Genomic DNA, 15,269 nt, shown 5'->3' on the forward strand with positions numbered 1-15,269 from the left:
TTACTAAGGCTTACTTTTAAATGGTAGAAATTACGTAGAAATTTTTTACCATATAAATTTAAGTTGATCAACTCCATTCTGGTTCAATATAATTTCTCTAGAAAACTCACCTGAAATCCAATTTTCAACTTCGTGATTTTTTATTGCAGCTATTATGTTTTCCGTTATGTTTTCAACGTCGATAGCGACAAATCCACTATTCAATCAATATCATGACTTGTGGCTTCAAACTGATTACTTATATATCGTGATTAAATCCCTCTCTAGTTATAGAAATATAATTTCAATCGATTCTCTATGTTTTTCGCGACTGAAATATTAAAACTTCAACTGTTTTAACAGTTTTTAGCAGAGGTGTCTGCCAAACCATCTTATAAAAATTCATTCATATAACCACAAAACCGGGTGCAAGAAACCAGAACTACCGATACTATCAAACTATAATAATTAGTTCTATATACGTTAGAGTTCGTTCTTCTTCAACTAGATTCAATATCGCTCGTTCTGCTTTCAAAGATATTCTGGGAAGTGAATATATCCCATAAAAACTCATCTAACGTAGGGTACTTTTGATATGAAAAAAAATTTGTAAATGATGGTTCGTAGATGGTTAGATGACTATTATTTAATTCGTGACGTGAGCAACAAAATTTTTCGTACGATTTTTTGGCTGGTATTAATTTCACGCTTGAAACCCAATCAAATTTCAGAAGATTTTAAAACTTTTCGGAAAACTTTGAAGCATATTACACACAGAGACATAAATTAAATTAAAGTTTGATTGACCAGTGAATTTAGAAATGTCCTTTTTTATTATGACAACATGGATTTATGATTTACATAACTTCAGAAGAGAAAATACCGTAGGAGAGCCAAGTTACTATTTACTGCTACTGATACTCTGTCCTATGATCTTCATGATTTTCTTAGAGAAAAAAATATAATTAAAAATTTTTGCCACATTGGATTTTCCAAAATATCATTCCCAACTTCAGATAAAATGAGAAATATGAAGAAATTTTTTAAAGAGGGAACTGTGCGGATTTTCGTTATATTTTTCAGCTTATACAGTAACGTTTATTCCGGAATCTTGAACACCGTAGTTGTTAAGAATGGAATCATCATGGAATGTTTCAATAAAAATCCATGATATAAACGCAGGGCTTTATTTCAAACAAACGACATGGGACACATTGAAATATTTCTCACTTCAATATTTAATTATATTTTAATATTTTATCAGCAATGTGAGGAATCAGCTTATCATTTAGAAATGCAATATTAAATTACTCCAAAATATCTCTGCAAAAATAAATCCTGAGTTATGGAACCGAGTTGATTTTCCATTATCTACCAATATTTTTTCAAATAATAAAAAGTACAAAATCCCTATCAACTAACTTCCTATATTGACGATGTTTTTTGATTAATTGATTATGTATATTGTTTTTCTAGAAACACATGAGCAATCTCGTATCTGTGATTTAGAGCTTAGAAAATAAAATTTCAGTTGACAGAGAAAAACTAAATCTATAAAAAAAAGATTAAAGCCTAGGTGCCGAAAATAAATGACAAAGGAACATGGAAAGTTGACTATTAACAATATTTTTAGTGAATAAAAACTAGCAGTTTATGCCAAGATTTTCGTCCAAAAATATGGAGAGATGCCCAAATCTTGAAATCGATTAACCAGAGTTGGAACCCAAAATCTTAAAATCTCTCCGATATTTTCACCTTGCACTGATTGTACTACAAATTCATGTTCGAACACGGATTAAAACTGAAAACTTATTTCTCTTAATAAAGTGAAACTATTATATTGGTTAACAGGAAAAACTGCATTCCACTATAATGAACCATATTAAACCGCACAGAATATCAAACTAATACTGTTTAAAACTCAAAACTTCACGCCGCAAACAGGAACACTGCAGTGTATCAAACTAACACTGGTTAAACTGTAAAGCTTCACGTCAATAAAATAACTACATCATAAAAAACTTATATTGGTAGAAATTAGGTTCCAAAATTTTTCTGCAAGACTAATTCAGACCGATCTATTTTAGATGCCTCCAGGAATTCATAAGAATATTCATCACAATGAATAACAGTTTCGCTTTTTTAGAATTCGAAGCGAAGAGAGGCAACGGAGGTCCATTCCTCTGCTATCGAGGGGATGCAGACGAATTTCAGCTTCCATGAAAATTGACAGTTGGAACTTTAGTTGGAGGCATCATCGAGCAAATTTGAACATTCATGACTGCTTGAACAGTAATTCAGTTTTATCAAGGGACTATTATTACCATCAATGAGTAGCAAAAACAAAACGAATAACTGCATAAGCACGAAGAAAAATTTCCTCCCATTAAAATGTATTCCACCTAATGTATCCTGCTAAGAAAGTAGTCGATAATTCCAAAGAAGGCAATTTGGCGACACAGTTATTGAAAAAAAAAAAGATCACTACTAAATTCGACTTTTAAAACTAAGCAAGCAATGAGACTACCATCAACAAACCGGGCAGGAGTTTGAATAAATTTAATATTTATGGTAGCTTATTGAAATATGAAGAAAGTTCGATGGTTGACCGGTCCTTTTTTATGAACTGACGACCGGCTGCTAGGATCGTTGAAGAGGCCGGCAACAGTAGAGACTCAGGAGCTGATGCAAGAGAAAAAAAAATAACACTGAAGATGAATTAATTTCAGTATAGTCAACCAGGAATACGATTATAGTAAATATCAACCGTAGATGCAACCCTTAGCTGCCATTACCAGTGTGAGGGAATTCGAATTAGGTATTTTTATAATTTTTATAATTTTGTATTTTTGTAATATAAGTTTTCAGCTTAGAAATGCAGAAGTTAGATTTGTAGGTTTTAGTCCGTCCTAGTCAGTCCCGCATTTGAACCCACAGTGTCAAGGAATGTTTTAACTTGGTTATTTGTTTGTTCCTGTGTTTTACAATAATTATTAGTGGTTATTCCGAGATGTTCTTTATTCTGTTATATTCTGTAAAGTTAGATAAGTTTATTATGAGGTTTGTTCATACTTTGTCTTTTGTCCATTTATTTGTTACTTAGGCTATTTATTCTTGGTTCTTTTTCTTTAGGAGAGTTTGGAACTACAAATCCAAGAAAGTTGTTTCGTGTCTTTTATTGCAAGCCTATGTTGGGGTCCACGTACTATACGTGGTTGGGGTCCACGTACTATACGTGGTTGGGGTACAAGTACTATAAGTATGGCTGGCCGAACCTGGGTGACCCCAGCACCAGAATTTATCTGAGTGAATGTTTGACTTCTTATTGTTTGACTGTCAAATATTTTAACATGTTGTCGAGTGTGTTCATCAGAATCCATATGTATAGAATTTAACGTTTCTTTTAAATTAAAAATCTATTATTTGCTAAACAAACATTGAATGTATTGAAGCCTTTGGATGATTTCCTTACGATTGAATAGTAATTACGGTGTGGAGGGCACAAACTTGCTTTTCTATTCACTACCTGTTGGCTGTTGCTCGATCACTATGGCGACTCTCTACTGCTGGTTCCTGATTCAAAGTTATGTTGATTCATTTATTGAACGATCTTTCGCCCTGCAGCTAAATAAAGCAATATCTTTTGATATATCACAGGCTTTTCATTTGAATATTATGCTTTGATTTATTAATAGAGCATAAGGAATGAAGATTACTCTTTCATGCAGTTCACAGCATTAATCTGCTATGGCAGGACCTGTGTATTGTCTCTGACTCACTTGACTGTAGATTTACTGAAGGATTTCACCGAAAACAGCTGAGCAAAGAAGTACTTAGATTTGTTACACATTAATGTCACTTTTATCATGCAGGGGTGGGCAGTAGCGCGCTACATGTAGCGGTAGCGGTAGCGGCGCTACATTCAAGCAATTGTAGCGGTAGCGGTAGCGCCCGCTACTTTTAGAGCATGTAGCGGTAGCGGTAGCGCCCGCTACATTTCAGAGTAGCACTGCCCAGCTCTGCTCTTATGCGTGTTGAAGTGAAATATATTGACCGCATACACAGTTGGGGTCCACGTACTATACGTGGTTGGGGTCCACGTACTATACGTGGTTGGGGTCCACGTACTATACGTGGTTGGGGTCCACGTACAATACGTGGTTGGGTTCCTGATTCAAAGTTATGTTGATTCACTTATTGAACGACCTTTCGCCCGGCAGCTAAATAAAGTAATATCTTTTGATATATCACAGGCTTTTCATTTGAATATTATGCTTTGATTTATTAATAGAGCATAAGGAATGAAGATTACTCTTTCATGCAGTTCACAGCATTAATCTGCTATATGGCAGGACCTGTGTATTGTCTCTGACTCACTTGACTAGTGTAGATTTATTGAAGAATTTCACCGAAAACGCTTGAGAGAATAAATCCTTAGATTCGCTACTCATCAATGTCACTTTTATGCGTTTTAACTGAAATATATTGACCACATTCACGTTTTTAAAAATGTTGGAATGTTGAGAGTATGATAACTTCTGAGCCAGTATTTGTGCAGACGCATTCCTGTAAGTACGGCAGATATTTCATAATATCACTTATGGACCAATAAAGCAGATGCAGGTAGCCTATAACATGAGTATTATAGATTGATGTTGAAGGTAGTGTTTCTAAAACAGAAGGTAGATGAACTATAATGGTAGTAATTTAATAGTTTTTGCAAGTAATGGTACATTTTTTGCGTTTTTGACTGCGTTAAAGTGCTTATTTGAACATGTTGAATTGGTTAATATGGTGGAAATTTCAGCGAGCCACTGAATTAGAGAGCCTGAATTGTCCCCTTACGAGACTTGTCCATTTAATCCTCAAGTTCACATTTCAATTCATCCAGATAGTTCATACTTCATTCACATTTGTCTGAAAAGCATCAAGATTCCACATTTATCTCTGGGTCTAGAAGCACCGTTTCCACGATGCTTGCTTAAATGCATTCTCAATCATGCACTTTCTGCCGAGACTCGTCAATTATTCCGCACTATAATCTGCTATTAATCATACGAAGATCACCCGGCATCCTAAGCCAATTCATCACTTATATCTACTTTTCATACACAATCACGTCCCTTTCATACCCACTGGTAAACAATGCACCATAATCCCACTATACCCACCATCCGGAGATGGGTTCAGTGGTGAAGACGGCTTCCCACCCGCGACGTCCGACGTTCTTGCCCCTGTAGTCCTGGCTGTAGTACGAGATGATCAAGAGGTTCTCCTCGCCTTTGAAAACTTGACCGGGCTTGATTTCATCGTAGCAGAACGTCCTTAAAACAACAAGACAAATTCTATAAATAGTCAGTGAATCAATCAAACAACGACTGGAACGTCGGGAAATTTATAGGATATCATTGAAATTCCCTATTTGCATAACGCTGAACTCTAAAAGCTGCGTGTATTTAATGGCATGGAAGGAAAGATTATAAGGACGTGATAATTCAGGCATGCATTGCTTAGGAATGACCGACTAAATTACGGTGAGTTTAAACGAGAAACGCACCTCGGTTTTGCATCGTCAACTTGAGTCCTTATTGCCAGCATGTCTGAGTAGCAAATTCCATTGGGTTGACGATAAGCAATGCGGAATTCTTTAAACGTCAGCACAGCTCGCTGACACTTCCCAGCTTCAAACACGATGTCAAATGCCTGCGCTGCAATAAAATCACAATTAAACTGATATTCCAAATATGGAAGTGATTAGATTAATGCGAGTTGTTCTAGTTGTAGTTGTTTGAAACTAGAACTGTAAATACCGAACCACAAATTTACCCCTCACTCCCTCATAGAAAAAAAAACCCTAATGGGTTCCCTCCCCCACCCAACCGGAACCTAACCCCATGAAGCCAGGCAATCAAATTATGCGTAAAGCATCTATCTTCATCTTCTATACTGTTTTTTTTTCAATTCTCTTCTCTCAGACTCTCTGTCTGGCCAATTTGAGGCCAGACCTCACCACTTGCCCATGCTGTAAATCATAGTGTCTGCAGAAAACTTTACATTGTACAATATTTGACTGCTAACTCACACACTGGCTGGCAAACTACCTTCTCCACTCTAGAGGTAAAAATCAATCCATACTGACTACCTCCATGTCTTCCGAATTGACTGGCTAAGATCGTATAACTCATGCAATTCCAAACAGTATAGAAGCACAATAGTGCAGAGATATTCACAAACAACTGGGTTAGATTCAGGTAATGATCTACAGTAGCTCTGTAGGGGAAATTCACTTTTCTTTCAGCTTTCTGTTATTTTGAATTCTTTTTGCGTCGTGTGTTCTACTGCTCCTGGTAGGGTTGGTAACCATGTTATATGTTATACGCTGACGTAGATGCAGCACTGGGTTGAAGCCCGTGTTAAAGAGTTCTTCAAGTTCAAGAACTTCACGAACTCCATATCAAAACAGTTCTACGACCAAATTACCAAAATTTGAAAAACAATAGCAACGTATGTACTGGACCTTTCAACCAGGCTCTTCAAACACAAACCGGCTTTCGACCAGGCTTTTTGAACACACTTTCCAGGTCCAAAATATTTGCATTAGGTCGACACCCACAGCCTTCTAAAACTAATCATCAGCTCGTTCTCACCACTTTTAAGACGGGTCAAACTGCTCTATAGACGTCAGCTCTAGGCTCTAGCAATTATCGCATCTAGGAACACCTCAGAGACGGACTGAATAGACGCACTGGGAGGTACAAACGCAACGCATTAACCAACAATCCAGACTGAAGTCTAATTTTACAACCGCAAAAAATATTTTTTAATTATCTGAGTCTAGAGCAGTTTTCTCTCTTCATCACCTCGTAGCATCATCCAGACTCATCGTTCATAATCATCGTCATCAACACGCGACGCAAGAGGATTAGTTTTCATGAAAATTAAAATAAAAATAACGATCAAATAGAAAGAATGATCATAAAAACTTAGAGAAGCAATTTTTCCTTTTCTCTTTCCTGACTCATAATAATTTGCGCATTTGTTTTGAAAGGAAGTTACGGTAAACCGTTTTTCAAACCTGACAACTTATAACAGAACCAAGCATTTTCCTTATAACGAACGAATAGCAATAAAACGAATACACTTAGCGCATTGGAGTTCACAATTCTTGGCATCTTAACAGCTTCTTATCTAAATCTGATTTCGCATAATATTGGCTTTTAATGAACTTTAAAAAAATGCGAATGATGAGAAAGTAAATGTATCTTCCCGAGTGACTGCTAGCTGAGTCGGTTAACAGGGTTAGGTTGATGGCCACAAACATACAAGTGTCGGTTGCTCTGGCTTATTTCAACGACTGCGTTAAAAATAATTATTAGAACTTATAGCAGCTTTAAAATAACTTATAAAAACCACGTTAATATTATAAAAAAAATTAACTTCAACTTGAATACCTGGGTTTGATGCGTTAGGGTAGCCAGGGCTCGTCACCACAGTATTATTCGTTGTGATTTTTCTTGAATACGGCCTAAGTAATTTCAGCATGGCATCTGAAAACGAAATATTGAATTAGTAGGAGATAAGATTTCTATATTTCTTGCATAAAACAAAGATTTCCTTTTGCACGCACCTCATATACTATTTGTAATCAAAATGTAAATAATCAAACGTCAATTAAGCGCAAAAACACACGCGGATGAAAAACAAATGGCCGCATAACACTACTAAAATTGTTCAAAAACAACCATACAGTGGGAATACCGTCAAACCAATATTTATTGAAGAACGTATGAAAAAATCGAATATATTAAACGGTACTATTAATGATGGGAAAACATTGCTTATACCCATAACCTGACTTACTAATTTATTATTAATATACTCTTGACATTTATCATCAATGGCGATAATAACGATTAATTGTAATGACAACGGACCTTCATATGACATCTCCAGAGTGCCGCAGTTGTCGCCGCTGGTGCCAGGGGGACAGAGACACTTGCAGGCGGGGCCCATGTAGCCCTGGTTCTGACACGGGTCTGTCTCCAGGCCGCAGCTCTTCAGGTTCTTCTCTGCAATAATTCAACGAGTATGTGAATGGGGGAATAATCGCCAAATGTTCGATGACTGAGCGCAGTGTCATTTTACTGAGCAAATATCTCAGATTGAGACGATTAATTTAATAGAAGAGGGAAAACGCTTTATCGACGAAAAATTATTTGTAATTCGCTTGAAATTCGAAATATTTGATGAAGTAATCGACATCAGATATGAAAATATTTGTCATATATTAACAGCGAATCATGAGCAAATGAAATTTGTGTGAAGAATTAAATCTTCGATGCTCTCGAATGATTATTTGAACTGAGTAATTGGTACAGGAAAGGTCAACAAAATTGACTGTGCACGAGAGCATAGCAATATGTTGTTGGTTTATCACCACCGATAAATAGCTTTATTTTTTATGTGCTAACGCAGTCGCTGCACTCACCGCCCCATTTGTAGTTCCCGGTTCAAAATGATAGCGCAGACTCTGCACTCACCGCCCCATTTGTAGTTCCCGGTTCAAAATGATAGCGCAGACTCTGCACTCACCGCCCCATTTGTAGTTCCTGTTCAAAATGATAGCGCAGACTCTGCACTCACCGCCCCATTTGATAGGTAAGTTGTGGTTAAAAAGACATTAAACATGCCATACCGCTTGTGCATAAAGCAGTATTTGAAACAAATATGAGCATTCATAAGTTACTAATCTGTTATCAAAATATTTGCGTGCCAAAATCAGCAATGACGGATAAGAAGTAAATTTTGCGAAAAATTGCCTGGGTAATATTTATCCCCTTATTCTTCTGAAGATCAATGATTTTATATTTCTTAATATTCTAAGGAAAATGTTACCATAAATTACTGAATATATCAACAGTTAACTGCAACTTCGTAACGATAGGAGACGTTCATGTTAGCACATCTGTCTCACTTGACAGGGACGTTGAACATTTTTAATGTTAAATGAGGGAAGCGAACAAGATGTTAAAATTGTGATTTCGTCGATTTAAGCTCATATTTTTTAATATAAAATAATACAATTCCATTTCATTTTCAGTTTCACACACACACTAACACACACTTTACTTAAACTTACGCCACCGCTGTAAAGCATGATGGATGTGTAGTCGAAAGGCACGTCGAAATTAATAGATTTCTGCAGGTTGAAGGCAAAAGGATAAATCCCTGGTATGATGTTCTCAAGATGAATGGTCACGTACTCGTCTCTGAAGGAAATTTGTATTAACAATCGGAAACTATATATAGTGCATCAATGAAGCTACTTTACTTATATTTTAGTGTTTAGTAAATATGCTTTCAACTTCTGTGAATTCCAAATATTTGTCACAGTGTATCAATTATATTTTGAAAGATAAATTTTTCTTGTACGAGAACAGTGAGTTCCTAGACAGAATTTACTTGGAACGTCATCAACAATTCGCTATAATTTTAACGGGATTTTGCCGTTCCCTGTGAACCAAAATGTTTCCTGAACTTTCAAACTTCACTGGAACTCCGCGGCTCATGTTGATGTTTGCTCAAATAAGCTCATCAGAGCCTTCTGCATATTTTAGTGTTTTGAGGCAAATCTTGCTTCCTCTCTCTTATACAAGAAACGACTATGATGGTAGGTCGTTGACCAATGGTTTTTGCATTATAAAATCAGACGTAGAACCTGATGAATAATTTTTTATGTTGAAAGCTTACTTAATCACCTGACATAAACCTCGTTGGAAATATGGTAGGAATCCTGAAAAATATGCAAGCACTGCTGCCTTCAAACGAAGAGTAATCGAAATTCATCCTAACGAATCAATAAACCAAAGCTCATTCAATATGTCAGAACACAACAAAATCTTGCACAAAGCATTTTATTTTAAAGTAATAATTGTTGCTCAAGGTAGACAATTTGCTTAAAACTATTTTCGAATTGTCCGAATATATATTGACCACTTATTTCTTGAAATATCATCGGACATTTTTATGGATTAATCCCCAAATTTCTCTGTTAATTATGATTAATTTTCTTAATTAATATCACTAGATTTCTTGAATTGCAGAAATTTAAAAGCGAAGAAAACTCCACAAAAATTTATCATAGTTCTGTTGAAAACGTTTCGAAGTCCAGCTCCATCGTCAGTTTGATAAAACTAGAATACAAATACAATAATAAGTTAACAAAATTTGGATTCGAAAGAAAAATTTGAAGTTAAACACCTAAATTTACAGCCAAAAGTCAGGTTAATAAAGTAACTACCTATCTACTGACAATTTCTAGTGGATAAGAACTAAAGGCTGCGTTTAAACTAGGCCTCGCTTTAAGGCCTAGTTTAAAGGATTCCAAAATACGCCGGTCGGCTGCTAAACCTTAATGAATCGGATGATAATGAGTAATGAACCGCCGATCGGATGCTAAACCTTAAGAAGCTAAAACCTTAATGTCAGTGTCGGACACTGGAATGTTCGGCGTGAGTGCGCACAGCCGAATGAGGAGGGCGCGATAGTAACTGCCCAGTCCTCTAACTCCTACATCTATGCTCAGCGACCCTAGAGTAAAGGTTTCGTGACGTCATTCTAACGTACGCAGATGCACATCGTGCACAACTAAATTTATAAACTAGGGACGATCGCATGTTAGAAGGGAGGATATCTTTGTACCTAAAAAACGAACCTATTTTAAAATTATTCACCAGTAAGATATGAAGATTAATGTTCGGAAAGTATTAAATTAACAAATCTTTTAATTCTCTAGACATAGCTTCGGACGCATGGCCGAGGTATGGAAGAGAACAGTAAACACCGTTTCTATTATCAGGCTCTGGAACAATTTCACTGAATCACTTCGACATGAATTTCGCGGCCGGTCTCCCCAAATTCAGTGAACAAGGAATATCTCACAAAGTAATGAACGTACCTCGGTGAAACTTGGTATACGTATTCATTGAGACTTAACGGTGATTTTTGGAATTTCACCTTCGTTTGTGAGTTCTATGACGATACGCGCTGAAATTCGCAGTGAACAAGACATTGCTTCTAAACTAATGTACAGCTGCCGGATTATCAAAACATCGCTAAGTACACGTAGCGTCTTACGTGTTTCGTAAGTGCTGCTATGAAGACGTAACTCTAACAGTGTAATTATCAAAACATCTATTGTGCAACTTTCACAAGTCTGGACACCGAAATGTTGCTTATAGAAGAATACACTGACAGCAGAGCAGTACCGGCAAGCCTCCAAACAGAAAACAGACTATTCACAGAAAGTATTCAGCTTTGTGAACCTGTTAAAATCTCACTTGTATCTACATTCAGGTTACTAATTAAAAAAAATCTTGCACCATAAAAAAAAACAGTTCAAGAGTCACGGCACCATTATGTTGTGGACCACCAGGTTCGCATGAACTGTTGTCGTGAATAAAAGTCTCTTCTGGTCAAGATATACTTAAAATCCAACACCACAACACAGATATAAAATTGGGCAAGGTTACAAAGACATCTAGAACACGACATATACACAGGCCGAATAGAGGGATCCTTACTGTCCGCTCTCTAAAATCCGAATGAATCCGTTCGTACGACACCAGTCAGCAAAGCTACGATTCTATCTCAAACAATCTTACAACTTTTACATCCTAATTAAAATATATCTTTTTCCTATAAACCATACATCAAGATAATACACATTATTAATCCTTAATAATTAACCTAGCCCTCTACATCGTTAACAACGAAATCCAGACCTGGGACTCTTAAGACTCTATTCATTATAGGTTGACTCGGTAAGGGCAATGAAATTGAAATAGCTTCACATATGGCCTCGTACTTTCGCATGAGCTCGTCGCCACTGAGAGTGAGTGACTGAGAGTTATGAGACACAGCATGCAAGCAGTAGATCTAGTCGGATGGTTCTGAGAGAAGGCAGAGCGCTGTAGAACCTAAACTCCAATGGTCTAACATATCACATGCTTTAATCGAGGGGCGAGGCGATCCTTGAAGCTTTATTCCGATAAGCGATATAATCGAGGAAATTACCAACGTTCACTGGTAATCTTGGAAGATTTCGAGACGAGCCGTCCAGAAAAAATTATTGAGAATTCGCATCTTTCTTGGCGGGAAATAATGCTGCAGAACGAAATATAGCGCGGCATACCAGTATATCTTTAAGTGTAAATTAGTAAAATAAATTATTTCGGACACGTTCTTAACTATCCGTCCGCTATTCCTTTCTGAAAAAAATTCAAGATATGAGTCGCTCTTCATGGCATCATGAAGATCGATTGGCAACTTTACTTCCCTACGCGAATGATGCCGCGTTGAGTTGAAATAAGCCTTCTGCGCGGAATGAGTCAACAAAAATATCATGCATGATTAAAAATTTACGAAATTCCGTTCTATTATATTTAAATAATTCCAAATATTTTCAGATTTTTCTTTCCGGTGGTTACAATAAGATTTATTTTTCTTTCCAAACGAGAATACGATTACTCCATCTCTTGTATTGGCAGCACGCTATACGACCTTGCATCCGGCGACAGTTTGTACTCTATGTTTAGAAGTTACTCGAGAAATTTAACATCACCATTACCAACCTATAACACCATTAAGCAACCATCAGTAAGTTATAAGAAGATTTATTTTTTCGAGCACTATCGTCAAACGAGCTTTTGGCGACTACGAAGAAACGCCTAAAAATATAACGTTCCAACAACAAGAAAAGAAAAATGTTCGATAGAATATTCAAATTTCTTCGATAACTTGAAATTTTTTCTACCTCCCTCCTGTTGCTTATTTCAAACATTGCACGTATCACTAATGCCCAAGCATTTCTATGGATGCCAGAAATTCATAGGCCATGATTTCACTTCGAAATACTGATTACGAATTATTTTTCTGCTCGCACAAATCATATTTTTAAACAAACTAATTTTTCATACCAATTTAGCCAAACTTGCATAATTTGGCCTTACTCACTCCTATAAACCGATCACCAAATATAACTGGACCCAAGGAATTTTCCCAATAATTTTCAACCTAGGACAATCAGCACAGATAACCTACATTATTTTTCCAGAACATATAATCAATTTATATATTTGAAATACGCTATAGACCATGGCGGAGCATCTTTATTGGTCAACAAAAAGTACAAATTAATCGTAAACATTTCATTACCCGCAGTCATAGAACTGTACAAATAAACGTTATCACTAACGTATCACGTATACTTGATGCGTTATATCTCTCGAAAATTTTCAAGAGATTTCATATTAATAATTTATTACATTTCTTATCCTACTTTCGTCAATGGCTGAACGTGGAATTTTCCTCTCCTTTTTTCCAATCAATATTTTTCAATTACTGCTATCACTCACTCACATTATTCCATAGTTAAACGGACTTTCGTCTCGTTAAAAGCTAAAGCTGCATGGTGTGCTTGTTAAGGCGGTATGTCCACCAACCGAAGCTCATGAGATCTTGCCACTATGCCAAGAATCTTGCCCCTTATGATTGCAGTCCACAGACGATGAAGAAAAGACTCCGAACTCCTGGCATAGGCGCTGAAGGTCTGATCACTGCACTATGCAGTTCACATCTTAACAGCTTCTTATCTAAATCTGATTTCGTATAATATTGGCTTTTAATGAACTTTAAAAAAATGCGAATGATGAGAAAGTAAATGTATCTCTCCGGGTGTCTGCTAGCTGAGTCGGTTAACGGGGTTAGGTTGATGGCCACAAACATAGAAGTGTCGGTTGCTCTGGCTTATTTAACGGCTGCGTTAAAAATAATTATTAGGAACTTTTAGCAGCTTTAAAATAACTTATAAAAACCACGTTAATATTATATAAAAAATTAACTTCAACTTGAATACCTGGGTTTGATGCGTTAGGGTAGCCAGGAGTCGTCACCACAGTATTATTCGTTGTGATTTTTCTTGACAACGGCCTAAGTAATTTCAGCATGGCATCTGAAAACGAAATATTGAATTAGTAGGAGATAAGATTTCTATATTTCTTGCATAAAACAAAGATTTCCTTTTGCACGCACCTCTTATACTATTTGTAATCAAAATGTAAATAATCAAACGTCAATTAAGCGCAAAAACACACGCGGATGAAAAACAAATGGCCGCATAACACTACTAAAATTGTTCAAAAACAACCATACAGTGGGAATACCGTCAAACCAATATTTATTGAAGAACGTATGAAAAAATCGAATATATTAAACGGTATAACCAGTAATTATAGGAAAACATTGATTATACCCGTAACCTGACCTACTAATTTATAATTAATATACTCTTGACATTTATCATCAATGGCGATAATAACGATTAATTATAATGACAACGGACCTTCATAAGACATCTCCAGAGTGCCGCAGTTGTCGCCGCTGGTGCCAGGGGGACAGAGACACTTGCAGGCGGGGCCCATGTAGCCCTGGTTCTGACACGGGTCTGTCTCCAGGCCGCAGCTCTTCAGGTTCTTCTCTGCAATAATTCAACGAGTATGAGAATGGGGGAATAATCGCCAAATGTTCGATGACTATGCGCAGTATCATTTTATCGAGAAAATATCTCAGATTGAGACGATTAAGTTAATAGAAGAGGGAAAACGCTTTTATCCATGAAAAATTATTTGTAATTCGCTTGAAATTCAAAATATTTGATGAAGTAATCGACATCAGATATGAAAATATTTGTCATATATTAGCAGCGAATCATGAGCAAATGAAATTTGTGTGAAGAATTAAATTTTCGATGCTCTCGAATGATTATTTGAACTGAGTAATTGGTACAGGAAAGGTAAACAAAATTGACTGTGCACGAGAGCATAGCAATATGTTGTTGGTTTATCACCAGCGATAAATAGCTTTATTTTTTATGTGCTAACGCAGCCGCTGCACTCACCACCCCATTTGTTGTTCTTGTTGAAAATCTTAGCGCAGCCGCTGCACTCACCGCCCCATTTGTTGTTCTTGTTCAAAATCTTAGCGCAGACTCTGCACTCACCGCCCCATTTGTAGTTCCTGTTCAAAATGATAGCGCAGACTCTGCACTCACCGCCCCATTTGTAGTTCCTGTTCAAAATGATAGCGCAGACGCTGCACTCACTGTCGCATTTGTAGTTCCTGTTCAAAGTCTTTGTGTTCATAAAGGACGGCGCGGCAGTGGGGAGATACTGTGCGTAATCCATGACGGTTTGGAAGAGAGGATTCCGTGCAAGCATCACAAACGTCCCATT

General features: G+C 36.7%; 1 protein-coding gene across 1 annotated transcript; it reads right to left on the reverse strand.

Moving 5' to 3' along the window:
- Nucleotides 1-1,571: 1,571 nt before the first annotated feature.
- Nucleotides 1,572-15,269, reverse strand: LOC108679997. Its single transcript, XM_047879864.1, has 8 exons — nucleotides 15,140-15,269; nucleotides 14,381-14,515; nucleotides 13,895-13,990; nucleotides 7,914-8,048; nucleotides 7,431-7,526; nucleotides 5,537-5,687; nucleotides 5,151-5,303; nucleotides 1,572-2,661 (listed from the first exon to the last, which is right to left on the reverse strand). The coding sequence occupies exons 1-8, from the start codon at nucleotides 15,252-15,254 to the stop codon at nucleotides 2,655-2,657; spliced, it is 888 nt and encodes a 295-aa protein (XP_047735820.1). The 5' UTR covers nucleotides 15,255-15,269; the 3' UTR covers nucleotides 1,572-2,654.

The sequence above is a fragment of the Hyalella azteca genome, unplaced genomic scaffold (genome assembly GCF_000764305.2).
Source record: "Hyalella azteca isolate HAZT.00-mixed unplaced genomic scaffold, Hazt_2.0.2 contig4053, whole genome shotgun sequence".
Lineage (NCBI taxonomy): Eukaryota > Metazoa > Arthropoda > Malacostraca > Amphipoda > Hyalellidae > Hyalella > Hyalella azteca.